A 27,200-nucleotide genomic window follows, 5' to 3' on the forward strand; every position below is an offset into this window, starting at 1 on the left:
TTAAAGGAAAACATTCTGTTTTATTAGTATTCAATTTGTACCCAGATACCAAAGAATATTTTGTAATTATTTCTATTAAGGAAGGAAAAGACAATAATGGATCACTGATAAATAAAAGCACATCATCCGCATATGCTAAGGTTTTAATAATAACATCCTTAACCTTAATTCCTTTAATAGTATCACATTTTCTTATAGCGGCAAGAAAGGGTTCAATACCTATTAAAAACAATAGTGGGGAAAGGGGACATCCTTGACGTGTACCTCTGAAAAGGGAGAATTTATTTGAAACTTGGCCATTAATAAATGAACGAGCAGTAGGAGCAAAATATAAAGCTGAAACCATACGGATAAAAGTGACACCAAAATTAAAAGACAATAAAGTATGAAATAAAAATTGCCAATGAAGTTTGTCAAAGGCTTTTTCAGCATCCAAAGCCATGACTCCTGAAGGGCTAATTAATGTCTGACCTTGTTCAATGACATGCAACAAAGTTCTTGTATTATTAGCTGAGTATCTATTCTTCACAAACCCAGATTGATCAGGATGAAGGATAGAGTCTAAAACAGGATAAATGTGTGGCCAATATTTTAGCATATAATTTACAATCTTGATTTATTAAAGAAACAGGACGATAATTAGAAACAAGAGTGGGGTCATTGTCTGGTTTAGTATGGACATTAATTAAAGCTTCTGTAAAAGTACCAGACATAATTCCTGATGAATCAATATATGTAAAAAGTTGAAGTAAAAAAGGTGAGAGTTGGAAATGAAATACTTTATAAAACTCGGCACGTAGACCATCAAGAACTGGAGATTTATTTTGTTTGATAGTTTTTATAGCAGATACAATTTCGTCCTTAGCAAGAGATAATTCCATTCCAAGTTTATCTGATTGAGAAATCTTAGGTAAATCACATGAGGATAGGAAGGAATCTACCTAAGAGTCATCATTAAAATCAGGTTTATTATATAACTTAGAGTAAAAGTCCAAAAATTAATTAACAATATCATTATGAGATAGGGCAATTTTACCATTGGGGCCATGAATGGAAGTGATTTGAGTTTTGTCTTTTTTAATACAAAGCTAATTTGCTAAAAGTTTTCTAGATTTATTTGCATTGAAACTAAATTTAGCTTTGGCTTTAGAAAGTTGAATCCCAGCCCTTTTACTAGGAATTGTAATACAATCATGGCGGAGCTTTTGTAACTTATCCCGTTATTGTGGATCATTGGATGTAATAAAGAGCCGTTCATATTTCGCTATTTGTTTTTCTAAACGTATAATATTTGCATTGACGGTTTTATTTTCGTGGGCCATAATAGAAATAGTAGCTCCTCTAATATAAGCTTTAAAAGCATCCCATCTATTAACCATAGAAGTAGAACCTTCAGGATTCAGTTGAAAATAATCATTAATGGCAGCTAAAAGTTTTTGTTTATTATGTTCGTTGAGAGCTATGCCAGAATTCATTCTCCATCTAGATTGTTTAGGAAATGTTGAATTTTGATTTAAAATACAAGAAATCATAGCATGATCAGAGACATCAATATTTCCAATCATAGGGGTTTTTATAGATTAATAAGTTGTCTTGTGACTAAAATATAATCAATTCTAGAGTGTGAATTGTGTGGATTTGAAAAGAAAGTAAAATTATTTTCCGTAGGGAAATGAAGACGCCATATATCAACTAACTTCGTAGTTTGAAGAAACATTTTAAAAGCAAAATAAACCTTAGAGGGATGACATTTAGTCTGAGATAATCTATCTAGTAAAGGATCAGAGATAACATTAAAGTCACCAGCAACAATCAAAAGGGCATTCCCAATTTTTAGCACCTCTGTTGCAAGATTGGACCAAAAGCAAGATCATCCGCAGTGGGCCCATAAACATTTAATACAAATATAATAGAGTCATGAACTTTAACTTTAACAATTAAGTATCTTCCCTCTGTATCTGTAAATTTACTCAAAATTTGGCAATGAGATTTCTTTGCAAATAGTGCAGCTACACCATTTTTCTTGCCATTAGCAGGAAAATAAAAAAATACTGTCAACCTATTTTCTTTTCAAATAATCTAGGATTTTATCATCAACATGAGTTTTCAGTAAAAACCCAAAATCAGCTTTGGAACTGCCTAAATAATCTAAAATCTTAGTATGCTTAACTTGATGGTGCAACCCTTTAACAGTTAACAAAATTACTTTAATGATAGCCATATTGGAAGAGGAAGAAAGAAAAAGATAAGAAGAGGATAGTGAGGAAAAGCACATATAAGAAGATATGAGTAGCTCTAGAGAATATAAAATGTATAGGAGAAGGTAGAACATAGAAAAAAAGACACACAAAATACATAAATGTGAACAGTGAAACGCACACGTGCTTTACAAGCATGGACGAAACCGTTGGAGCCCAAAAATTGAAAAATGACGTATAAAGTTGTCAGCAAAAATCATTTTCCCGTAGTAGGGTCATGAGTGTTCATTGAATGCTGCAATTGGAGATCAAGAAAATGTCTTAGTTCCTCTGGTCGGTGAAAGGATTTTGAGAAATTGTCTTTCCATATGCGCATTATAGATGGATCAAAAAGGCCATATTTGAATCCGAGACTTCTCAACGTCGGAGGTCAGAAAATTCCTTACGTATTGCAACAGTTTCTTTAGCAAAGTCTTGATGAATAAGGATTGTGTTGCCATTGACCATCAATGAGGGAATTTCTCTTGCTGCTTTCCTGATCGGAACCAAATGATGATGACGAAAAACTTTAAATATCATTTGTCTCGGTTTGGTATGTTGAGGATTGCGATGAGAAGGGATTCTGTGAGCTTTTTCAACTTCAAATCTTTCTGGAAATTTGATATTCAAAAGACCAGGAATCAGGTTTTCCAAATATAATCGACAATTAGATCCCTCAACTTCTTCTGGTAAATTAAATATGCGAAGGTTGTATTTTCTATTACGATTTTCCATATCCAAAAGATGTGAGCACATAGGAGATATTTTTGTCACCAGTGGGGTAAAAGCATCTATTTTGGCTTTATTATCTTGTATCTTGATTGAATTATCAGAGATTTTCATAGACAAACTGGCAATCCCTTTTCGCACATTTTTAACTTCTGTCGCAATAGTCTCAGTATTGGCACGAAATGCTTGAATTTCTTCTAAAATTAAAGACAATGAAAGTTCAGATGACTCTACCACTTTCAATTTTAATGGAGGAGGTGAAACCTACTGTCTCCTTTTATTGTTAGAAGGATTTTTAGTTTCCATTTTTGAGGGTAAAATTAACTGACTTTGAATTAAAATGAACAAATAAATAATGTCAAAATAAATAAAGACAAAGATAATAAGCACTCCTCAAAAAAAGACTAGTGCAGCAGCTAAACAGGACTGTGGGTGTGGCTAGGCCCAAGCCAGGCCCTTTCCTGAAGTATACTCCGCCAGTCCAGAGACAATCCAGGCAGTACCTCTGTGGAGAGCTGGAAGCAGGAACCACGAAGCTCAAAAAACCACCTCCGTTGACCAAAAAAGCATGAAACCTCCTCAGCTAGTAAGTGATACCATAACTAACACAGCGACCACATTTGAGCCGATTTTCTGAGAGGGAATCGTCATTTTTTAAGCAAAACGAGCGAAAAAACGTAGGAGCTCAGTCCGCGGCTGCCATCCTGAATTCACGCACTCACGCAAGTCCACTGTAGTCTCTTCTAACAGCACCATGGCTGCATTTCTAACAGTTGGAATTTTTCCGGCTGTAGTTTGGTCTTTTTTAATTTGATTGCAGTTCCCCGTTATGGCCAGTTGTGATGAGGTGGGAAAAGTGTCAATTTCTGCTGTATTCACACTTTTGGTATTCAAAGTGGTGATGGTGGAATATCCTTCTTGCAGGGCTGAATGCATTTCCCTATCCTCTGTATGTTGGCCCCAATGGTCTATTCTCGACAATTGCCTTTGTTTTAATACTGTTATCAATGATGAGAAAGCTTCTGGCAGAGAAGTATGGGCCATATGTAGATAAAACTGTTTTTGTGATTCTCAAATTGCGATTTTTAGGGAATCGCAATAGAAGAATCGCACAACGCAATGTAGGTAGGATTTGAAAAATATTTTTCGAATCGTACCTATTCCTTATTTGCGAATTGCAAATTTAGATTCGCAAATAAGGAATACCTTCCCATTCATTCCTCTGGGCTAGAAGGCCCATAGGAATAAATGGGAAGACATTCTCAATTTGCGATTCCCAATTAGAGAATCGCAAATTGTGAATGCAATTTCAAGGTTGCAAGGGTGTCAATAGGACACCCTGTTCCCCACCTGAAAGAAGCATGTGTGCACATGTGGCACACATACATGCCTTAAGGGCATGTATGTGCGTCACATGGCACTTTGGAAAATGCATTTTTGAAAGAAATCGCAAATTACCACCAACCTGAAGTTGGTGGTAATTTGCGATTCCTTAAGCCAAAATCGCACAACGTGGGTGCTTCCTACATTGCATTTAAGGAATCGCAATTTGGGATTCCTTAAATGCATTCGCAAAATAATGAATCACAAATATTGGGATTCCTTATTTTGCGAATTTCAGCATTTGTGATCGCAATTTGGCTACCTGCATAAAGTTCTATGTTTCTCCACTATGAGGAGGCATGAGCACTTTCCTGCTGGATGGCTATTTACTGAATCCTGTTTGCCCTTTAATTGATCTATTTCGGCTGCTATCTCTGTTATGACTGCTGCTAGTACATGCATCGTGTTCATTTGGAGTTTCAGTTTTTGCATCTGCCAAGGAAGGCATTGATTGCTGCCGTCAATCTCGTGTTCATTGAGGATGAGGGAAGTTTGTTGGGTACACACAGGCAATGGGGTACACTTAGTATTGTGAAATAGCGGTTAGCACTTCAGGTCCCCCTCTGTGTTGTTGACTTCCAGATCCAGGGTGGGGAGTTTCTGGCTGAAATTATGATGCAGCGATGATGGAGGGGCTCATGTTGGAAACAAGTTGCCATCAAAACAGTTGTCTAGACACTGGAGAAGATCATCCTTTTTTCCATCTACATTATTAGTGTTGTCTTGCAGAGAAACGATGTCCGATGATATTCAATAACTTCTGGATGTTCATGGCCTTGCCCCTTCTCTAGTACACATTGTCCAGATGGGCAGTTAATTTCAGAAACCTGGGCACATAGAAAAGCTTCACTGTCCAAATTTCCCATGTGTTGAATGATTTGTTCCTGTCCCTGTACGGCTTCTCAATGTTGCACTCCCTGTTTATTTGAAATCCGTTGGGGCAGTGAAAAATTGCCACACAGCTGCCCCTTCGTAAGAGCTCTCAGCAGAGTGGATACTGGGGTAAAATTGACGCAACATAGGGGGTTGGGCATGAGGAAAATGTTGGCACACAGCGGACTTGAGTGTCTTTAATTGGACCCTGTGTAGGGTGGATATTGCTAGTGTTTTTTGGTCTCCTGGTCTTGTTTTAGTAATTTTCATACTCTGTTGATACTTTAATTGATTATGCTTATTGGGGCAATTCTTATCTTGCAGCTAATACAGAAATGTGCAGTTCAGCTTCCAAGTAACTAAAAAGCATGTACTCTTTTATAGTGCCGTTAAAAGCATTCACTCAACCCTTTTTTTATTCCAAATCCTTCCAACGTGCGGTTAATGACATATATTAAGCATGGGCGAATTTTGCGAATTTACGGATTTGCGAATTCGCAATCTGCAAAATGCCTGAATTTGGGCGAATTTGCGGATTTTTTATTTTTGCGTGTTTGCGGGGCGCTTGGCGTGTTAGCGGGGCGCTTTGCGTGTTCGCGGGGTTTTTTTTGTGCGAGACCGCGATGCGCCCTCTGGTTCATCACTGCCACCCTCTCGTTTTTTGTGCCCTTCTGCCCTCTGCCCCACTCGTTGTTGTGCTCTTGTGCCCTTTGCCCCACTCGTTGTTGTGCCCTTCTGCCCCTTGCCACACTCGTTGTTCTGAACTTTTGAACTTCTGCCCTCTGTCCCACTCTGTGACCTTCTGCCCTCTGCCCCACTCCTGTTTTATTTTAGAATGGCGCCGGCAAGCTTGAAATTTTGCCCCCCGGATCCGTTCCGCTCGCGGATTTGCGGATTTTTGGCAAATTCACGGGAATTCGCGGATTGCGAATCTGCCGAAAATCCGCAAAATCCGCGAGCGGAATGGATTTTGCGCCCATGCTTAACATTTATACATTAGTCTGTAGATTTGTGTGTCAGAGTTTTATCCAGTCATTGTTTGCAAACTTAAATCCTGAAAGTGGTCCTGTGGGGGTCCTTTGATTCCTGTATTGACTGAGTATTAAGGTATGGACTGTCTGTCTCATGGACCCACTACACACATCTTTACCTGCTACCAGGAGTATGCACCAGGCGTAGGACTGGATCATTATCTGGTGAGGCGGGGAGCTCACCCAGGGCACAAACCGCATCCAGGTCTAGCTGGACCACCTCCGTGATCTGGGTCTCACCTGGGACAGTGCCCACACTCAAGAGTCTAACCCTGCAAGAGCCTCGCTGAGGTCCCTCCAGTGGAGCTTATGTACTTTTTTGCTTGATGAGCTGATAGCCCTGCATCAGTTGCCAGACTCACCTGAACTCCTTCTTTTCCCCAGCTCTCAGATTTGGAGGCAGCAGCAGTTCTTTGAAGGAGCAGAGGAGAAGAGGGGCATACGAATTCGGGAGAACCGCGCCCCCCAGAAGACAGCGGGGCCACGACCAGCAACACCGTCACGCCCACGCTCAGGTGTATCTAATCAGCATCCTACTTCCGCCCAGCGGGACGCACACGGGTGCGCGCCGGGCAAAGCCCGGGCCAAGGGCGGGCCCGTTTAAGCCCATTCGAGAACGGCTCGGGGACGGGACGGGACCCCTCTCTAGCATCTCTAACATCTCTATTGGAAGGTTAGTGTGAGCTTAATTGATATTGGCAACCTGTATTGTAAAATAGTAGCTTAATTTGGTATCCTGAAGGATTCGACTGTATTGCATCATGGCAGCTACTATAGGTAGGAAAGGAAGAACATCTACGATAGATGGCTCTATAGTAGGAACTCTTGATCAATTTTTAATTAGAGCCTCTGCTGTCCTACCCAAAGAAATTATAAAGACTGAAAAAAGACTCTCAATGGATATTGTCTTTGAAAAATGGTCATCGTTGGGTACCCTGGCCTGTGCTCAATCTCCACTACAATCACAGCCTATAGTCCTTACTGAGCCGGGTTGTAACAACGAAGGGCAGGAGGAAAGAGTATCACATCTAGGGGAAAGCCAGTCTCCTCCTATTCATCCTGCGTCTGACGAAGTAGACGCTAGACCTAGAGATGTTCTGTTCCCCCCTCCAACCACACTACAGACACCATTGGCACCACGCTCCGCATGTAATTCTGAACAGGATACAATCATCGATAAGCCAGACACTTAAAAGGAAACGGGGGCGTAAATGCTAAAGGGAAGAATCCCAAAAATCAGAAAATGAACATAGTCGAGAAGGACGCTGGCCTACCGGTGCTTCATAGCCCGCACACTGAAGCGACAATATTGCCCTCGACCCCTGGTGATAAGCTACCGGCCGAGTAGGGGTTGGATTTTTGGATTAAACTTGAATCCCTCTTTAAAAAAACGTGCCTTCCAATCTACAACAGGCTGGACATTATTGAAAACAGACTAGTATGCCTGGAACTGTCAGTTGCATCGGCACAGACAAGGTCCTTACCCCGGGCCAAAGGACCCATTGGAGCCCAATCAAATTTGCCAAATGATGAGAATGGGCCAGGACATTCTAGGGGTCAACTGTCTGTGAACAGTAACTCTGATGTTGTTCGTGAACCGGCTGTTACACTATATAATCCCCTTGTGCCATCACATGGAAATCGGGGAATACAGGATGTATCTAGCCAACTTTCAACAAGTGGAGGGGCTGGGACAGGGGGAGACAAAAGGATGCCACAAATATAACATCCAATCAAACATGGGTAAACGCAGTGTGCAACTATCAAAAAGCCTATCGCGTATTGATCTCCCTCCAGAATCCATCCCCTATGTGGTGGTGCTCGCGGGTATGCCAGCCTTAGCAGATGGAAAAAATGGAAGAGTACAGGGACTTAAAGAATAAGTGTATTCACTGGTTACATTTTAATCGCCCATTGCCAGGGAACATATCGGCGGAAATTCTTTTCGCAAGACGCGTAGACTGGGTGGGAGAACAGAAAAAGTCAATAGTGGGAGATTGCATTATCGTTAATTTTAGGGACAGAAGGGCAGCGGAGCACATCCTTTATTGGCATGGGACAAGTTCAACGTCGAAAATATGGCCCTTACCTGTTACCTATTTTTATCGAGCACTGCACAAACCCACTGAAAAGATGCAGTATGCAAGAGAAACTGAGTACAGGGGTAACGAAGGGGAAATAAGGTTGTTTAACAGATTTGATGGGCTGTCTGGGTTGGAGGATTGGTATTGACAGTCCTCCCCGTTTTGGGGTGGGATAGGCCATATGGAGTCTATTCAGAAAAGTGCGGGTATGGAATTAAACAACACCGTGGCCAGTATTAATGGCCAAGTTGTCAGTGTAATACCTCACCCCAGTGGAAATGATCAGGCCATTGAGAATATTAGCCAGGACCAGATGTGCGCAGTAATAACACCACATAAGCAGATAACGGAATCAAAAACCAAGGTCCCACTCCCAGGACCTGTTCACGCAAGCAGTCAAGGGGATCTCCTTAATGATCCAACTCCTGGTGGTGGTCCATCCCACGTGGTAGGGGGCACCTCAATGATATCTTGGAATCTTGCGGGTATGGGCTCTAAACTAGTGTCACCTGAGTGTACTGACTTCATTGAAACTTTTGACATATGTCTTTTTCAGGAGACATGGTCAACGGACCCTGTTTTCTTCTTGGGTTATCTTAACTTCTATGTACCAGCGGTTACAAAGGATAGGGGTCATCCAGCTGGAGGGTTGGTTATATGGGTTAGGCAGGACCTGAATTGTAACATTGAACAAGTTACATCCAGTAGTAATGACATCCTTCTAGTGAGACTAAGTACCCCATCAGGCACTAGTATTGACATCTTTAATGTCTATGCCCGAGGCATCACGGGGGGGGGGGGAAATCTGAGGTACTAAGTGCCCTAGAAGAGTTGCTGTTGATCATGCCCTCTAGCACCCTGACACTTATAGCAGGAGATTTTAATACCACGTTTGAACCTCTAGGGCATGATGACGAGCGCCTCACAGAGGAGGAAGATTCTAGGTGGAATATCCCACAACTTGAACTGCCACCTGTAAAAAAATGGTCGGAAGTGGCCATCCAACTGAAAGGCCTGTGCCTAGGTAACCATCTGAGGGCTGCAAATGGCAAATGGTCGTACACCTTCCGATAGGCTGGGAAATAATACCTATGACAATGGCCACAGGAAGAGTCGCATAGACTACGTGCTTGTCCATCTAGGATTGTGGTGTTATCTTAGGGATATGGTGGTGATAGCCAGGATAGAAAGTGAACATAATCCACTTACATCCTTTTTTAATTTGTCACTAGTGAATGGTGTCCCAGTACAACATGAGGCTACAGTTCCACAACTCGTATTAGCATTGGAGTAAAATAGCTGACACCCCCGAAATCCTAGCTGAAATTAAAGGGGATGTAACTAACCCAATAGATGCACTGGAATCTAATATTGTTGGAGCAGTCTCTCACTCCTTCGTGTCCGAGGTCCACACAATTCTCTTTGATCGACTAAAAGCCCAATTTTGCAAGCCTAGTGCGGGCAAGAGCAAAAAGAGCAAAAAGGGCAAAAGAAGGCAAGACTGTTGGTACAACGAGAATTGTAGAAAAGCACGGACTAGTCTAGGCAAAGCCTTAAGAACAGGAGATACGACCAAAGTAAGGGAAGCACGGGGAAGGTACAGGAAGATCCAGGCGGAGGCAAAAAAAATCCTGGGTAGAGGCGAAGTGGCAGGAACTCAATGAAGCCTGTGTGGCTAAGAACCCCAAACAGTTCTGGGACATATTTAAATGGGGCAGTGGTGGCTGCCCCCGACTGCCCCCAGAACAATGTGCCCCAGCATGCCTGGGTTGACTACTTTAAACCGTAGTATGCCACGTGTAGTGATGAAGAGTCCCAGGGCTTACATGCGTATACTCACTACAATGCGGCGGTTTTCACCCCGGCAGATGTAGATAGAGCACTAGATGCAGTATCAAGGGGTAGAGTACCGGGTATGGACTGCATCCCGGCCGACTTCTTTGTAAACGACAGAGAATCATGGCGATTATATATTGCCCATATTGCAAACGCTATTGCCCACGCTATTGCCCAGGGAGCTTGTGTCCCCCCGTCATGGAAGGGGGCAGAAATTATCCCAGTATTTAAAAAGGGAGATAAGTCGGAAGCAGGGAACTAAAGGCCAATCAGTTTAATAGACTCAGTACAAAAGATTATGGGCAGAATGGTCTTATCTAAGGTTCAGGCCTGGATTGAGGATAACGATATAATGAGTCCAATGCAGGCTGGCTTCCGTCGCCTAACCAGTACGGTCGACGAAGTCTTCCGCTTTATCAATCTTTACTGGAGGGCAGTGGTACTTGGAAAAGGGGCTTTGTAGGCTGTCTTCGTTGATCTGAGGGCAGCTTTTGACCTAGTCCCGCGTTGGAAACTATGGCAGGTTCTGGGTGAGTTGGGGTTGCCCCCGGAGTTGTTGACACTTATCGTCCGGCTTCACGAGGATAATTTTGCCTGGGTACGTTGGGGGGTACGGGGAGAGGTTACGGATGCCTTCCCCATTGGGAGGGGCGTGCGGCAGGGATGCGTTATGGCGCCGACCCTGTTCTTGCTCTTTGTCAATGAGGCGGCTGACTATCTCTCCTTGACCCCCACGGATGCTCCGGTGCTGGCAGGCACTAGAATACCAATCCTCATGTTTGCGGATGATACTTTGATTATATCAAAGACTCCGAGTGGTCTCCAAAAGGCCCTTCACCGTTTCGAAGAATTTTGCCACCTACGTGGCCAGGAGATAAACACTGCCAAGACCAAGTTTATGTCTTTTAATGAAAAAAATAATTTAGAGGCAGCGTGTATATGACTAATTCTCCCCTAGAACAGGTTGAATCGTTTACATATCTGGGCGTTACCCTACAGATGGATATGCGTTGGAAAAGCCAACTCGACCGGGCAGTTTTGACGCTCAGACAGCAAGCTGGTATCCTTCTAGGGAAATTTAAAACATCCATAACTAAACCAATCAGCCCAGTACTAGATATCTATGAGATGAAGGTGCTGAGTTCAACCCTATATGGAGCAGAGTTGTGGGGTCTTGAAAACTTACACTGTTTGACTGTATTGGAAAATGCCTTTCTACGTAAAGTGGCTAGCCTCCCCAAAGTACCCCACTAGGGCCTTTACTCTTGGACCTCGGAAAAAAAAACTTGGTATACCTAGCAAATCTCCGCCCATTATTATACTGGCGCAGGCTATGGTGTCCTGAGGAATTATCACACTATGCCGAGGGTCTCATGGATGTCATTAAAGCCGATTCCTCTCATAAAATAAAATGGCTGAAGGACATCCGATCTTTGTTAGTGAAGCTGGGGATGCCAGAACTTTGGGAAGACCCCATGACTGCAAAGTTTCCATCCATGAAAATCTTGAAAGCAAGATATTGGGAATTTCAATATAGGGTAACGATCCACCCACCTTGCTGGTCATTTTCTTGACTATAAGTCCTGCCCACAATTTGGGAAATATTGGGATTTGATCGAGAAACCCCACGATCGCAAATTGTATTTCCAATTTAGGGTGGGTGCTCTCCCAACACGAGAATTTACCTCAAAATGGGGGGGGGGGGGAATACCAATGATAAATGTAGCAAGTGTCTGATCCATCGTGAAACAGTGGCTCACATTATGGGGCCGATTATGATGGCGAACGGACCTGAGTCCGTCCGCCACCATAGAGTAGGAGGGACCGTCCGCAGGGGCAGCGGCGGTCCCTCCGTGCAAATTAGGATGTGACCGCCACCCTGGCGGTCACATCCTGTATTTTTATCATTGCGGCGGGTGCTGCTTCAAGCAGCACCCGCCGCAATGATAAAAATTTAAGTAGTGCATTTGCATGCACAAAGCGGCAGGCACCGCGCAGTGCCTGCCGCTTTGTGCAGGCAAATGCAGGGGGGTACCATAGGTACCCCCCATGTGCACCCCCCACCCCCCTTCACCCCTGGGGGCCCGCAACGGGCCCCCAAACAAAAATCTGTATGCCTTTGCATGGCGGAAATGCCGCCGTGTAAAGGCATGTACCTCCAGACATCCTAATATGGCTGGCGGTGTCTGATAGACACCACCAGCCATGTTAGTGCTTTTCCGCCGCGGACGGGAGGCGACCGCGGCGGAAAAGCTGCGGACTGAAAAAAGATCCCCCAGCCATCCTAATCTGGCGGGGGGTCTTTTTCAGTCCGCTGCGGTTTTCCCGCATCCTCCGAGCTGGCGGTGGCTTCTGCCGGCCCGGAGGATGCGGGAAAACCGCCATCATAATCGGGCCCTAGGTTTGCATGCCCGCTATATGCTGCCCCAAGGAACAGGTGGATAAAGCCTATCTGCAAGCTGATTGGCATCAAAAGTCATGCTACAGCTTTGCGGATTTTGAGTACTGATCCATCTCCTCCCTTAGCAATTGCAGTGGCCAAGTTTCTGTCCCCGGCATGGTCAATCCGTTTAAAAAACTTTAATACATAGGAAAGGATTGACTGAGTGCTTATGCATTTTCTAGCGATATGATGTTTCAATCCCATTCTAGTCCTGCCAATCGGAATAATGCTATGTTTCCCCTGACAATTTTGATATTGATTCTAGAACAGGAGCCATATTTTATTGTACAATGAAATGATGACTGTTTTTATAAATTTTACTAGCAGCCCGTCCCGACCTTGTCTGGGAGCATTTAGGCTTCCCCTACCCCCTCCTGCCCCGACATTGCCCAGCAGCCCGTGCCCCCGCCCGCCCCGCAAGCCGCCCATTCCCCTGCCCACCCCGTGCCCCGCCTGCCCCGACCCCGATCATTGTTTTAGTAATTTCCCGTCCCCTGCCTGGCCTGACACCCGCCTGCCCCGACATTGTCCCCGGAGCATTACCTGAGCCGCAGGTCCTGATTTCACCGCTCCAATTTCCCGTCCCCTGCCTGGCCCGACACCCGCCTGCCCTGACATTGTCCCCGGAGCCTTACCTGAGCCGCAGGTCCTCATTTCACCGCTCCTCGCACCTCAGCCGCCGGTCCTCATTTCTCCGCTCGGCCGCTCTGCTCCTCACCACCTGTCCGCCGCCGCTCCTCCTCCGCGCCATGTCCGCCTCTCCGCTGCTCCTACCGCCGCTGGCCTCACGTCACCGCTCCTTCCCCGCGCCATGTCTGCCGCTCCTTGGATGCCTCTCCTCCCCGTGCTGACGTGCGCACGCACGTTGCGGCCGGCGCTACTTTCGGGGGGACTACTTATAAAAAATATATAAATATTGTAAATAACGTTTTATTTTGTCATTTATATAGCCTATAACCATCTACACACCCTGACGATTTCAACGGTGTATCGGGTGTGTAGATTGGCGCTGTGGTTCCCGAGTTTACCCGCCTCAAAGCATGAAAGTTCTTACTTTATTATAGTAGTATAGATTCTGGCAGATTGATCACTTTTAAAAATCTATTCGATAGTTATAAATAGGATTTAATTGCATCTTAAATATTTATTATCTGGTTTTATATGTAAAAGTGTGTTTTTATGCTGTACTTTTATGACTTAACTGTCGAATAAAGTTTATGAATGACTATGAATATTTTTGGAGATGGCCAGTTAACCCCCTCAACTAATACTCCAATTTCTTACAGGGAGTAACTTTGAATTTCCCCTTAAACTTCTGGAATGTCTTGCTTGAATCATATGTTGGATGGCCAAATAACCTTTTGTAATTTGTTGCAGATACAACAGATGTTTGGGTTAAGGAACAGGAAGGGGAATATTTCGGAGTCACCAGCTTTCAATTCCCCTCTGGCCCTGCTACATTGAACAAAGGCATTGGTATTACTATAAACGCTGTTCTTACCTTCCACTGGCATGTCATCAAGATTGCTGGTACATGCTATTCCCTTTTGAAAAACCTAAGGAAAATCTTCCTTGCTACTGAGTTGAAGGGAAAAGATTGGTGAATCAGGCAGCTATATCAACACATTTGAGAGAAAGGAAAGATTCTTGCTTTGCATACTTAAATATATTATCTGTCGGTTTCATATTTTGAAAAATGCAGATGTCAAATCTGTTAATTTATCTCAGCACACCTCTGTTAAATATCATTTGAATGTTCTTCACAGGTTAACAGTGAAATAACAGACCTTGTTTAACCCCTTCCGCGCTGATGACTGAACCGCTCCGCCATCAGCCGTGGTAGCGCTGTGCTGATGACAGAGCGGTTCCGCCATGGCCCGCTGGACGCGCCTGCGCAGCTCTCATTTCGCGCCTGCGCGGTGCGTTCTATTGAGCGGGCGGGCCATGACGGAACTGTTCCGTCATGAGCACAGCTCAACCGAGGCTGGTGACGGAGCGGTTCCGTCCCCTTAGCGCTGCGGCGGAATAGCCGCCGTAGCGAAGGTGTTAAGGCAATTTACAGGGTGAACACATGCACTCTTGGTTGTGCCATTGTTCCATCGCACAAGAGCATGCGGATGACCTATCTTCATTCTGGTTCCAATTTACAGTACACCAGAGGTGAAAGACAAACCCAGGTGAATGCATGATGATCGGTGAGAGTGCAGTACATTAAAGCCAGACCTATTGATATTGTTATTGATCATTAATATACTATGTTGAGGCACAAAAGAAATAGGATGGGCAGCCAAACCTAGATCTAATCGTGCAGCCATTTTTAAAGAAAGTGCATCTTTTGCTGAACTTAATTTGTCACTCTAAAGCTATGAGGATGCTCTCCAACAACACTGCAAATGATACCTACAAGGAGCAGACCAGCTGTGCGCCACATTACAGGTGGTGCAGAGTACTTAAGTACGTTCATGCCCATGCACCTTCATCTATACTTAGGTGCATACACTTTGGCAAAGGCACTCCCTGATGATTTGCATCAGTTCACACCTCTCACCCCGTCTTCAACAAGGCCGACGCTGTCATCGCACCCCACCTGCGGGACATCATCAACACCTCCTTCGACATCGCAACCTTCCCGGAGAGCTGGAAGCACGCCGAACCCAGCGCTCTACTCAAGAAACCATCAGCAGACCCAACCGACCTCAAGAACTACCGCCCCATCTCGCTGCTCCCGTTTCCGGCCAAAGTCATCGAGAAGACCGTCAACAAGCAACTGGCCGCCTTCCTCGAGACGAACGGTTCCCTCGACCTCTCGCAGTCTGGCTTCCGGGCCAACCACAGCACCGAGACCGCCCTGATCGCAGCCACTGATGACATCCGAACCCTGCTCGACAACGGAGAAACAGCGGCCCTCATCCTCCTGGACCTCTCCGCGGCCTTCGACACTGTCTGCCACCGTACCCTAGTACAGCGCCTCAGCAACGTCGGAATCCAGGAGAAGGCACTGGAGTGGATCACCTCCTTCCTCGCCGGAAGGACACAGAGAGTCCGCCTCCCCCCGTTCAGATCGGAAGCCACCGACGTCATCTGCGGCGTCCCTCAAGGCTCCTCGCTCAGCCCAACACTCTTCAACGTCTACATGAGCCCCCTCGCAGCCATCGCACGCCAGCACAACCTGAACATCATCTCCTACGCCGACGACACCCAGCTGATTCTCTCCCTCACCAACGACCCCGCCACCGCCAGAGCCAACCTGCACGAAGGGATGACAGACGTAGCCAAATGGATGTCGAACAGCCGCCTGAAACTGAACTCAGACAAGACGGAAGTCCTCATCCTGGGATCCTCACCCTCCGCCTGGGACGACTCCTGGTGGCCCCCCGCCCTGGGCAGCGCACCCAAACCAACAGACCACGCACGCAACCTGGGCTTCATCCTGGACTCCTCCCTCTCCATGACCAGACAAGTCAACGCCGTCTCCTCGTCATGCTTCAACATCCTGCGCATGCTACGTAAGATCTTCCGATGGATCCCCACCGAGACCAGGAAGACGGTCACCCAGGCCCTCGTCACCAGCCGTCTGGACTACGGCAACTCCCTCTACGCTGGAACCACCGCCAAACTCCAGAAGAAACTCCAGCGGATCCAGAACACCTCAGCACGACTCATCCTTGACATCCCCCGCCGCAGCCACATCTCCGGACACCTGAGAGACCTGCACTGGCTCCCGGTCAACAAGAGAATCACCTTCCGGCTCCTCACCCACGCACACAAAGCCCTACACAACCAAGGACCAGGATACCTCAACAGCCGCCTCAACTTCTACGCTCCCAAACGCCAGCTTCGATCGACCAGCCACGCCCTCGCCGCCGTCCCCCGCATCCGAAGAGCCACCACAGGAGGAAGGTCCTTCTCCTACCTGGCTGCCAAGACTTGGAACTCCCTTCCGACCCACCTCCGCCTAACCCAGGACCACCTCGCCTTCAGGAAGCAGCTCAAGACCTGGCTGTTCGAGCAGTAGCGGACCCCCCTCCCCCCCCCCCAGCGCCTTGAGACCCTCCGGGTGAGTAGTGCGCTATATAAATGCTCTGATTGATTGATTGATTGATTGATTGATTGATTGATTATAAAGCATTTCTCATGTTGCAGTGTGCAGGTGCTCATGTTGTGACTCCACAATGCATACTGCAGAAAGGACCACAAAAGCATTTGCAGTACCCACTGTAATACTAAAGAAACAAGAGAGCTCAACAAAAATGCACTAATAACAATTGCACTCCAACGCTTCTGTGTTCAAATGGCCCCAAGTCTCTGCTCAAAACTGCAGCATGTATATGGCTCGTGAATGAGGGTTATTAATCATCATGAAATAAACAGGCTTCAAGAGTGTTGCGTAGTAAAGACAGCAAATCCAAGTAATAGAAAGTATGTTTATTTCATCATCCATCGGACACTCATCACCCAGAGCATCCTTCCTCCAAACTGCCCCGTAACAGAATTCTTACAGTCAAAGATATGCATTCCCCATTCTACAGAAATAAGCAACACATCTCCCTCTTTACCACAATGAAAAAGATACAAATAAAGAATTAGAACAACAACAATAATACTTCTTCCTGTCTCTGTCAGCAACAGGAAGCACCCAGGCTCCAAGGCTCCCCATAGCCAATCACAATGCTGCAATGCAGCTTTGTGATTGGTCTGAGCGCCGTGGATCAGTGCTCAGACCGGGATTGGGAAGCCTTGCATGTGCCTCACCAGGCTGTGTAAAGCAAGCCTGGTGGGCAAGATGCAAAGTGGGCAGGAATGTTTGGCCAACCTGAGTGGGCCGGCCAAGCAGTCATGCACTCCTTGATCTGGCCAGTCCTGCCCCTCCCCAAAAGCCACTGGCTCAATAGGAAATATAAAATTATAATAATGATATGTTATTATCATTTTATTTTTCCTTTTGAGCAGTGGGACAACGCTCCTCTGCCTTAGCGGAGCAGCCACCACTGTCGTTTTACCAATTTGAGTGGTCCATTCCTCAGGGAAAATTTAATGATAACCCTCGGCAGATGGTTAAATCTCTCAAACATACCATTATAACTGGTATAATACAACAATGTGGTTTTGTGCGTAATTCCTATTTTTTCGAAATAGAATTTGGCTTTATGAGACAAAAACTGAACACCACTGTCACTCACAATAAATGGTGCAGTACCCTCGGAAGTGAAGATATTTTCCAAAAATGCTAAAACCGAATCAGGCTTTTAAACTACTTTGATGACTGGCCACCTTGAAAAGAAATCCATGAAAACAATAAGATTTCTTTGTGGAAAACCCGCTGTGCCCAGGATGATGATAGTGAAACGTTTCTATAAAAAAAACTTAACTTACAGGATGCCGCAAGGCACGCAGCGATTTGTCCGCCGAAAAGGAAGCAAGACAATTCCTTATAACTGTTTCAGCAGCTAAATCTGCTGGAGTCCACCAAAACAATTTCTTTAGCACTAACTATACCAGAATGCCTTCCATGGCATAATTTCACAATAGTTTTGAGTAATCCCTCTGGAGGAATAATCCTATTACTTCGGGATAGTATTCTATTATCTACTGTAAATACTGACCTTACCTCCTAAAAATGTCTAACAAGACTATCTAAATGTTGTTTCTTGGGCCATCCATTCAACACATACAAAAACACTCCTTGCAGCACCTTGTCCTTCATGTATTCAGTCTTCCATTCGTCCTTGTTTTTCGCAAAAGTACTATTGCCATGTACCAAGGCCAACTGAAATTCCTTCAATGCTTTATCCTCATGCTCTTCTAACATAACAATCAGGTTTTAAGGAAGGTCAGCAACCTCATTGTCTTTCCGAAGTGTGTAGAGCTTTTTGTTTACAACGTTCTGCATGCGCATTGAAATCCTGGCATGTCTTGACGATGCATTGATGGAACGTTCTGGCGTTAGGATTTTGATCATAGGTTTATGATCACAACAATCATACATGACTTTCCCATATTAACGATGTGAAATGTTCCATGGCCTATACTCATGATAAAGTCTCTCTCTCAACAATTGGGTACTTCTCTTCGGTACTTCTCTTTAGTGGGAGATGATGCACTTGATGCATACGCAATGATGTGCTCCCTCATTTATTGTCCATCTGTGATAAAGCTGTCCCTAGTTCCTTGTTACCTGCATCTGTAGTAATAACACGCTCAGTACGAGGGTCAAAATGTCTAAGGGCACTAGCATTAGCAATTACAGATTTAATTACCCTAAAATCCTCATTAAAACCAGAGGACCAATCGAATATACTGTTCTTTTCAAGCAGCTGGTGAATATTGTACGTTTTTACTGCTAAGTTGGGAATATACTGTGCAGAAAACTCAGCCATACTTATGAATGAACTAACATTCCCCTTACTTGTTGGGATGGGCACGTTCTCAATGGCACTCACTAAAGTGGGTTTGGGTTTGGCACAGTGTGGACGATTGTGGCTCCCTGCAGATTCCAGGACTTTCCATCACAGAGAGTGAGGAAAATGTGTTTATTTTTACAAAGTTCGGGCTTTGAAAGGGTTCTGGGTAACAGAACCTGGTGAGAGCCACACAAGTCAACCTATCCGGGATTCCCCTGGGTGTCTACTCCTCAAAAATGTACAGGTTTTCTAGGTTTCCCTAGATGCTGGCTGAGCTTGGGTCCCAAATCCACAGCTAGGCACATTGCAAAAAAAGGGCCTGTTTTCTGTGGAAAAATGTGACGTGTCTATGTTGCGTTTTGGGATGTTTCCTACCGCGGGCACTAGGCTTACCTTCCCAAGTGAGCTACCATTTTTATTGGAATATATTGGGGAATGCTGGGTGTGGGGAAGTTCGTGAATCCATGTAGATTCCAGAACTTTCCATCACAGAAATATCAGGAAAATATGTTCTTTTTACAAAGTTTTAGGTTTGCAAATGATTCTGGATAACAGTTCCTTGTAAGAGCCAGACAAGTCCTCCCATCCTGGATTCCCCTGGATGTATAGTTTTGAAAAATGTGTAGGTTTGCTAGGTTTCCTTAGGTGCTAGTAAATCAACAGCTAGGCACATTGCGAAAAAAGGGTCAGTTTTCCCTAGAAAAATGTGCTGTGTTAAGGATGCGTTTTGAGCCATTTCTTGTCACTGGTACTAAGCCTACTTACACAAGTGAGAGACTATTTTAATCAGGAGACTTTGGGAATGTTGGTCGGCTAAAGGTTTTTGACCTCTTACAGATTCCAGAACTTTCCGTCAAAGAAAATGTGAGGAAAATGTGTTTTGTTTTACAAAGTTCGACGATTTCAAGGGATTTTGGGTAACCAAACCTGGTGAGAGCCACATAAGTCATCCCATCCTAAATTTCCCTGGTTGTCTAGTTATCGAAAATGTATAGGTTTGCTATGTTTCCTTAGGTACTGGCAGCGTTTGGGTCCAACATTCACAGCTGGGCACTTTGCGAAAAAAGGGTAGAGATGTGCAAATAACCACTGCTTCTAAACTCTATGTTTTGTTTTCAGTTTGGAACTATATAGGTTTCAATGGTATCTATGTTTCACTCTTTATATTTTACTAAATTAATTGCTATGTACCCGGCACACGATGAAAAACCAATGCAAGATGCAAGTCAGTTACTGCCTCTGGGTACCTCAGTTTCTTGGTAAACTTGCAAGTGCTATATATCCGCACAACCAGAAGGGTCTAGTGGACATAATGCTATATTGCTTTAAAAAATCTGCCTTATTTAGTAGAAGTTAGAGGTGGAAAACTTTGTCACAAATGACGGTTTATCCCACTCAATTTCAATATTTTTTTATCTCAATTGTTAGTTTCTATAGAAAACCCTTGAAGGATCTACATAAATGACCCCTTGCTGAATTAGGAATATTATTTTCTTTTCAGAAATGTATAGTACTCCGGGATCCAGAATTGATTTCACACCGATTTCTACCACTAACTGGAAGAGGTTGAAAGCAAAATATATAAGAAAAAATAGGCCATATCCCAGTAATTTGCCAAAACTGTGTAGAAAATTGTGGTTTTCTGGCAAAAGTCTGCCTGTTCCGAAAATCTGGGATGATGGTTATTTTAACACCACAAACCCTTTGTTGATATATTTTGCAGGGAATAAAAGAGAAGCTTTGTTCTGCAGCACTTTTTTCCAATTTTTCCTAAACATACCAAAATTAGCTGAATTTTGCCAAATTTCTCAGTCTCCTCCAGGGAAATCCACAAACCGTGGGTCTTTGTAGAATCCTGAAGATGTTGAAAGGGCACACATTTGGCGTGAATACCTTATTATGTGGACAAAAGTTTACAGGGGCCTAAGTGCAAACTACCCGAAATAGTAAAAAAAAAAGGCTTAGCACAGGTAGGGAGAAGGGCCTAGCAGCAAAGGGGTTAAAGTAAAAAAAAAGTCTGGTCTATTGGATTTGGTGATAGTGGAAAAAACAGCAAAACAGGATTTTTGATTTACAGAATGCAGAATACAGATACAGAATTGATTATGACAAACAACCTGATGGTTTAGTGTACTTTTCAGAAGTAAAGTACATTCTGTAGTAGGCATGATTCAATAAAAGCACTTCCTTCAAGTCGAATGATACTCGAAATAGCCAATAGCTTCATTTGAGAAAGTGATGCTCACTTAGGTTCAGCCAAAACCCACTCTATGTATGGTTTTGAAAATTTGTAAAATAGGCCACATACAGCTGTACCATCAAGTCAAAGTGAGTTCACAAAGTACTGAATGGTGGATGATCTGTTAGCCACCAACCACACAATTTTCATAAAAGCATGACCACCCGGGTAAAGGTTGGGGTCTCAGAGAATGTCTCTATGCACCACACTTAAGACCGAAAGCATCAGGCAGCATAAGCCAGTATAACACAATTTATCTTTACAAGTGTTATTCTCTTACCAGTTGAAATTTCTTCATAAGGATAATCTTCGCTTGAGTTGCCGGGGACATTGGCATACTGTAAAAACAGAAAGAACATATGTACTCTTAAAATATGAAACAAATATTATGAATATTGATTTAAATGCAGCATAATACGGTAGGGATGCCCTGTGTATTTTATTGATTTCTAGGCAGAATTAGATATGGAACATACATCTGATTACTAATGAATTTAAATGAACATATTCAGGGGGATAGGTACAATGAAGTGGCGGAGCTTGTCGTTAGCCTCCTGGGCTTAACAACACACTCCACCACTTCGGAAACGCAAGGCTGCACCATATTTACAAGAATGTGGTGCAGCCTTGCGTTTCCCCCTGTGATGGCGCTGAGTTTAACCACTTAGCACCAACGCAGGTACCCTTGCACCAGAGCGCAAGGATGTCTGTGTGCAGGGAAGATTGGTTATGTGTAGGAAGGTGTCCTTTCCTGCACATAAACAATCCTAAAATGTCATTTTGTAACTTTCATGTGTGCTGCTTCATGCTGCACACATGAAAGTTACAAAATGCCGTTTATTTAAAAGGTGTTTTTATGTACAGGAAGGGACACCTTCCCGTACATAAACAAACCATGGTATTTTGTTTTTTCCATGTGTGCTGCACAAGGCAGCACACATGGAAAAAGCAAAATAGAGGAGAAATCATGCATTTCTCCTTGTTTCGCCAATTTAAGACTAGGATTTTCCTGGTCTTCATTTTGGCGCTGCCTCCTATGTACACCACCCTTGTGTATAGAGGCAGCGTCAAATACAATGGGTGTTGCAGTGGAATGCTCACTGCGACACCCACTGCATGCCCCTTTCATGCTAAACATAGCATGAAAGGGTGCCTTATGGACAAGGCAGTGTTAAGCAGGTTAAGTGGCTTAAAGCTGCCTTGTACATAAGGCAAGGCATCTATCGTCAGGGGAACGTCACAAAAAGTGACGTTCCGGTGGCTATAGCGACTTGTGCATATGCCCCTCAGTGTTTTCAATCTTATTTTGAGGCCTTCTGATTTTGTTATGGACTACGAATAAATGAACAGAGAGAGGTTTATTTACAAGCCCTTGCGCCTCCCGTGCGTGATTTTTAACATGGAAAAAAGTGACGTATAGGTGGCTCAAGAGGCTTGTAAATAAGCTGTAGAGTGTTTTACTGTAAAGGAATTGCAGTAGCGCAGCTGAAGGGACTTCTAAGCATACCTAACATGTAACAAAAAGTGAAAGGGCTATTTATATTCAAAGTTGTTTTGTACTAGCCTTGTAACCTGTTAACAGATATTGCCTGCTCGTACGTGAATGGTATCTATCTAATATGTTCCACTACAAGGACAGTGCACATTCTAGTTAAGCGTATGTGTAGATCTGCTATGACGCAATTGTCCATGCTACTTTTGATCACCTCATACATCCCAAAACAGAGTTGTCAGTGCGGAAGTCAGGTTGACTAGTCTTGTTAAAACAGGTGTGTTTCTAATGCTTTCCTGAATGGGAGTTAGAGCACAGACCAGGGGGGTTATTTACTAAAGTTTTGCACAAGCAGTTGCTTAGCGCAAAGCGATCCAAACCATTGCGTCACTTTAATTATCATGAAAAAGAATGCGGAAGCACCTGTGACACCCACAGTGAACCCGCGGACACGGTTGTTTGGGGAGAGTGTGCAAAGAGTGTTTTTTTTTGTCTAAAAACTCCTTCCTCACTCTCAGTATTTTAAACGGGGTGTAGTTCTATATACTGCTTTGTGACCCAGAGTTACAAATGTAAATTAAATTGGACGCCCAGCTTACCTGCTCTCTGCCCCTGGTTGCTGCTGGGCATATCTCTGCCCTGTGTGGGACTTTGTTTGAGCCTGGGGTGACACTGACATCGCTGAAGGCGCCCTCTTCCTGGCGCATCGCCCTGGTAGGACTCGCTGTCCCAGGATGCACCGCTCCTCACTGATTGCCCACAGCTGCTGGACGGGGAGGCGTTAACACCGCACTTTAAAGCACCGTCTTGCCCATGGAGCGTGGGAAGTGCACGGGCGGCGCCCGGGTCTGCGCCCATCAGCGCCCGACTGAAACCCGACCGGGCCTACTCTCTTTCACAGAGACACCAATGCATTATGGGTAAGCGAAAAGATCTTTGCTCCCCAGCCTCGATATATCCAAGGCAAAGATACCACGTAATTGTGCCTCCATTATCTCTTATTTGACCACAGCTGCGGGGGCCATAACCAATGAGATTCAGGATGTGGAGGCTCAGCTGGGGCTGTGGCTGGGGGCTGATGGAACACTTGTTATTGCCACCAAGGATGTTGTATGTCCCTATTCCGTCTCCAGCCAATTAACAGATGTGGCTGCAAACATTATTATTAGTGACAATAACCCTGTTTCTACACCTTGCAGCAACAGTCAATCGGAGGAGAAAGGGAGTATGGGACCACCAAGAGATGGGGCCGTCGCTTCTAGCAAAAAAGGGAGGAAAAAATGTTTAAAAACAGGCCCCGCCATAAAGAAGCTATCAACACCGAAGGGGTGCGCTGGCCCACAGAGGAACTGACATCATCTAATTAGGGGAGACAGTGACAGAGTCCTCCTGAACCGCTTGACGCCAGCTAGAGTGATATTGACATTGACAATGGTAAATGAAACCATATTTTAAAACTGCACCATTTGAAATATTTTAACCTCTAAATTGTAGCGCGGTATTTTACAGTGTCACAAAGTTATTATTGTACCTGTTTGCACTAAGGGAAGTCCGCTCCATGTTGTAGCCTGCCCGCCCCGGTCCGACTCGGCAAATAGCGCCGTAGAGCGGAGGGCGGACAGGTAAGAGCGAGACCAGTACAACACTCCACTTCCGCTTCACGCGGCGGGTAGCGGTCTAGCTGTGTAAGAGGAGGGGCTATTAAGGCAGCGAGGAGCAGCCGGCTGACGCGGCTAGGGGAGACAGTGGCAGAGTCCTCCTGAACCGCTTGACGCCAGCTAGCGTGATATTGACATTGACAATGGTAAATGAAACCATCTTTTAAAACTGCACCATTTGAAATATTTTAACCTCTAAATTGTAGCACGGTATTTTACAGTGTCACAAAGTTATTATTGTACCTGTTTGCACTAAGGGAAGTCCGCTCCATGTTGTAGCCTGCCCGCCCCGGTCCGACTCGGCAAATAGCGCCGTAGAGCGGAGGGCGGACAGGTAAGAGCGAGACCAGTACAACACTCCACTTCCGCTTCACGCGGCGGGTAGCGGTCTAGCTGTGTAAGAGGAGGGGCTATTAAGCCCTCTCGTCGCTCTGAGCGCGCAGCGGAGCGCCAGAGGACGCGCCTGAGACAAGCCAGAGAGAAGCCCGTCTGCGCCCGTCCACGACTGGACGGGGCCAGGGGCCATGGCATTATCATCGCCTGGTGCAATCGACCCAAAGAAATCTAGGGTGAGCTATTCCTCTCAGGCTCTGATGTGTTTAAGATGTAACCCACTTACACTCTGTGGGATAAAAAGCCATCGCCCTCCTGAAGGGCCGTTCTCATGTAGGCTATGTCTACATCAATTTCAAGTTGTAAATAACACATGCCCCACAACTACTAACATATTCCAACAATGCATTACATACAAGCCCACTGAAACCATTCAGGGTGGGATGAACCTGCTATGTAATATAAGGTCTCTAGCCAAACATTTTATCGAGGTTTGGGACCTTATCTCGACTCACAAACCCGATCTGTGTTTTTTCACGGAGACATGGCTTAAACCCCACTCCATCCCGGCTATCACTTTTGGGATCCCGGAAGGGTATAAAATCATCAGACTGGATCGACCCACTAAAGCCAGAGGGGGAATAGCAATTGTACACAGAGATAGTATTTCGGTATCGGTTTTAGACCAATGGTGTAATCCTGCCTTTGAAATGATGGTTTTTAAGGTTGGTTCGTCTGCTAAATATAGCAGAAAGGGAGCATTGGTTTATCGTCCTCCAGGCCCCATAAAAGGAGCCTCTAGACTATTAGTGGAAGCACTTGCTCCCTATGTTGATGCAGATAAAGACTTTATATTGCTCGGTGATTTTAATATCCACAGCGAGAAGAAAGATAACATGGAGGTTCAATCCTTTTTGACTGATGTATCTCTGCTGGGACTGAAACAGTGTAACAGTGAGCCTACGCATCTGGCCGATCACATCTTAGACCTGATTCTTTCCAATTTTTCAGGTATTAAGTGCTATATGCCTAAACAGACTAACTGGACATATCACTTTGTTCTTGAGTTTTCGATGCCGAAGACTGGTACTTTTTCAAATTATTTTTCACAAATCCCGGTCCAGCGAAGACAATGGCATAAAATATCTGATGTAAGTTTTAAAAAGGTTTATGTGGCTCCACCTATTTTAGCCACTGATGACATTAATTCTGCCCTTTTTAAATTTGACTCTGCCATTCACATTGCAGTGGGGCAGATTGCTCCGCTAAAAACATTTAAAAGGCGTCCTGCTAGGAAACAGGAAGTTTGGTTTTCTGAAGAACTGCGGAGCCTTAAGCGTATGGCTAGGAAAACTGAGAAAGTTTGGAGAAAGTTGTACTTGGAGGAAGATAAAATCAATTATCAGATGGCGATAAACATCTACCATAAAGCCATCCGATCTGCACGTAAGAACCATGTTACCTCGCAATTGGAGGCAGCAGGCAACGATCCGAAAGTGCTTTTCCAAATTGTAAATACTTTCTTAAAACCAGTGGCATGTGAAAGTGCGGATATGGCATCCCAACATCTTTGCGACAACCTCTCGAGCTTTTTTACCGAGAAAATTGATGCTATCTACGAGAAAATAGAGGCACTTATTCAACCTATAATCAGTCAGGATGTCCATACGAGGTGCAAGCATTTGTCACCAATCCTAACACTTTTCTCAGTTTTCCCGAGATCTCTTTGCCAGAGGTAGAGATGTTGATCAATAATATCAAAAGCGGAAGCCCCTCAGATCTACTACCTGCAAGATTAATGGGAACGTTGGGGAGAACACTTGGTCCGGATATTCAGAGCCTGGTGAACCTCTCATTAACAACGGTATGTGTCCCACAGGAATGGAAAAAGGCCCTAGTTAGACCTATTCGGAAGAACACCTCCTCCCCATGGACCAACATGTCCAATCTTAGGCCGATTTCCCTGCTGCCCTTTCTGGGAAAATCATTGAAAAGCACACAAATAAGCATATGTCCAACTTCCTGGAACAATCGGGAAGCCTGGATCCTTCACAGTCAGGTTTTAGGCCAAAATAAAGCACTGAAACAACCCTGCTGTCGATAACTGATGATCTCCGCATGTACCAGGACAGTGGTTTTTCCGTTGTCCTGGTGCTACTGGATTTATCGTCAGCGTTCGATACCATCTCGCATAACATCTTGATCGAACGACTGACTGTGAATGGACTCGGTGGCAAGGCACTGGACTGGATAAAGAGCTTTCTCTCCGACCGCACCCAATGTGTCACCATGGGTGATTTCAAGTCGGATGAGGTTAAATCACCAAGGGGGTCCCACAGGGCTCGTGTCTGAGCCCAACTCTTTTTAACACCTATGTGGCCCCCTTGGCAGATATAACAAGAGCCTTTGGTTTCTGTCTAGTGTCCTATGCTGATGACACTCAGCTGCTTTTTCCCTTTAA

At 44.7% G+C, this 27,200-nt stretch overlaps 1 protein-coding gene across 6 annotated transcripts in view; it reads right to left on the bottom strand.

Moving 5' to 3' along the window:
- Positions 1-27,200, bottom strand: part of LOC144784029 (uncharacterized) — a 517,674-nt gene that overhangs the window by 376,575 nt on the left and 113,899 nt on the right. For 5 of the 6 annotated variants that reach the window (XR_013601611.1, XR_013601612.1, XM_078662732.1 and 2 more), the window contains one exon: positions 21,537-21,594. Coding sequence is in view for 3 of the 6 variants with exons in the window: in XM_078662728.1 (XP_078518854.1) it covers positions 21,537-21,594 (58 nt within the window). In the remaining 3 variants the exon portion in view is untranslated. Of the gene's footprint in view, positions 1-13,251; positions 16,678-21,536; positions 21,595-27,200 lie in introns of those variants that run through there. The other variant, XM_078662729.1, reaches the window with a different exon arrangement.

This window comes from Lissotriton helveticus, chromosome 10 (assembly GCF_964261635.1).
Source record: "Lissotriton helveticus chromosome 10, aLisHel1.1, whole genome shotgun sequence".
Classification (NCBI taxonomy): domain Eukaryota; kingdom Metazoa; phylum Chordata; class Amphibia; order Caudata; family Salamandridae; genus Lissotriton; species Lissotriton helveticus.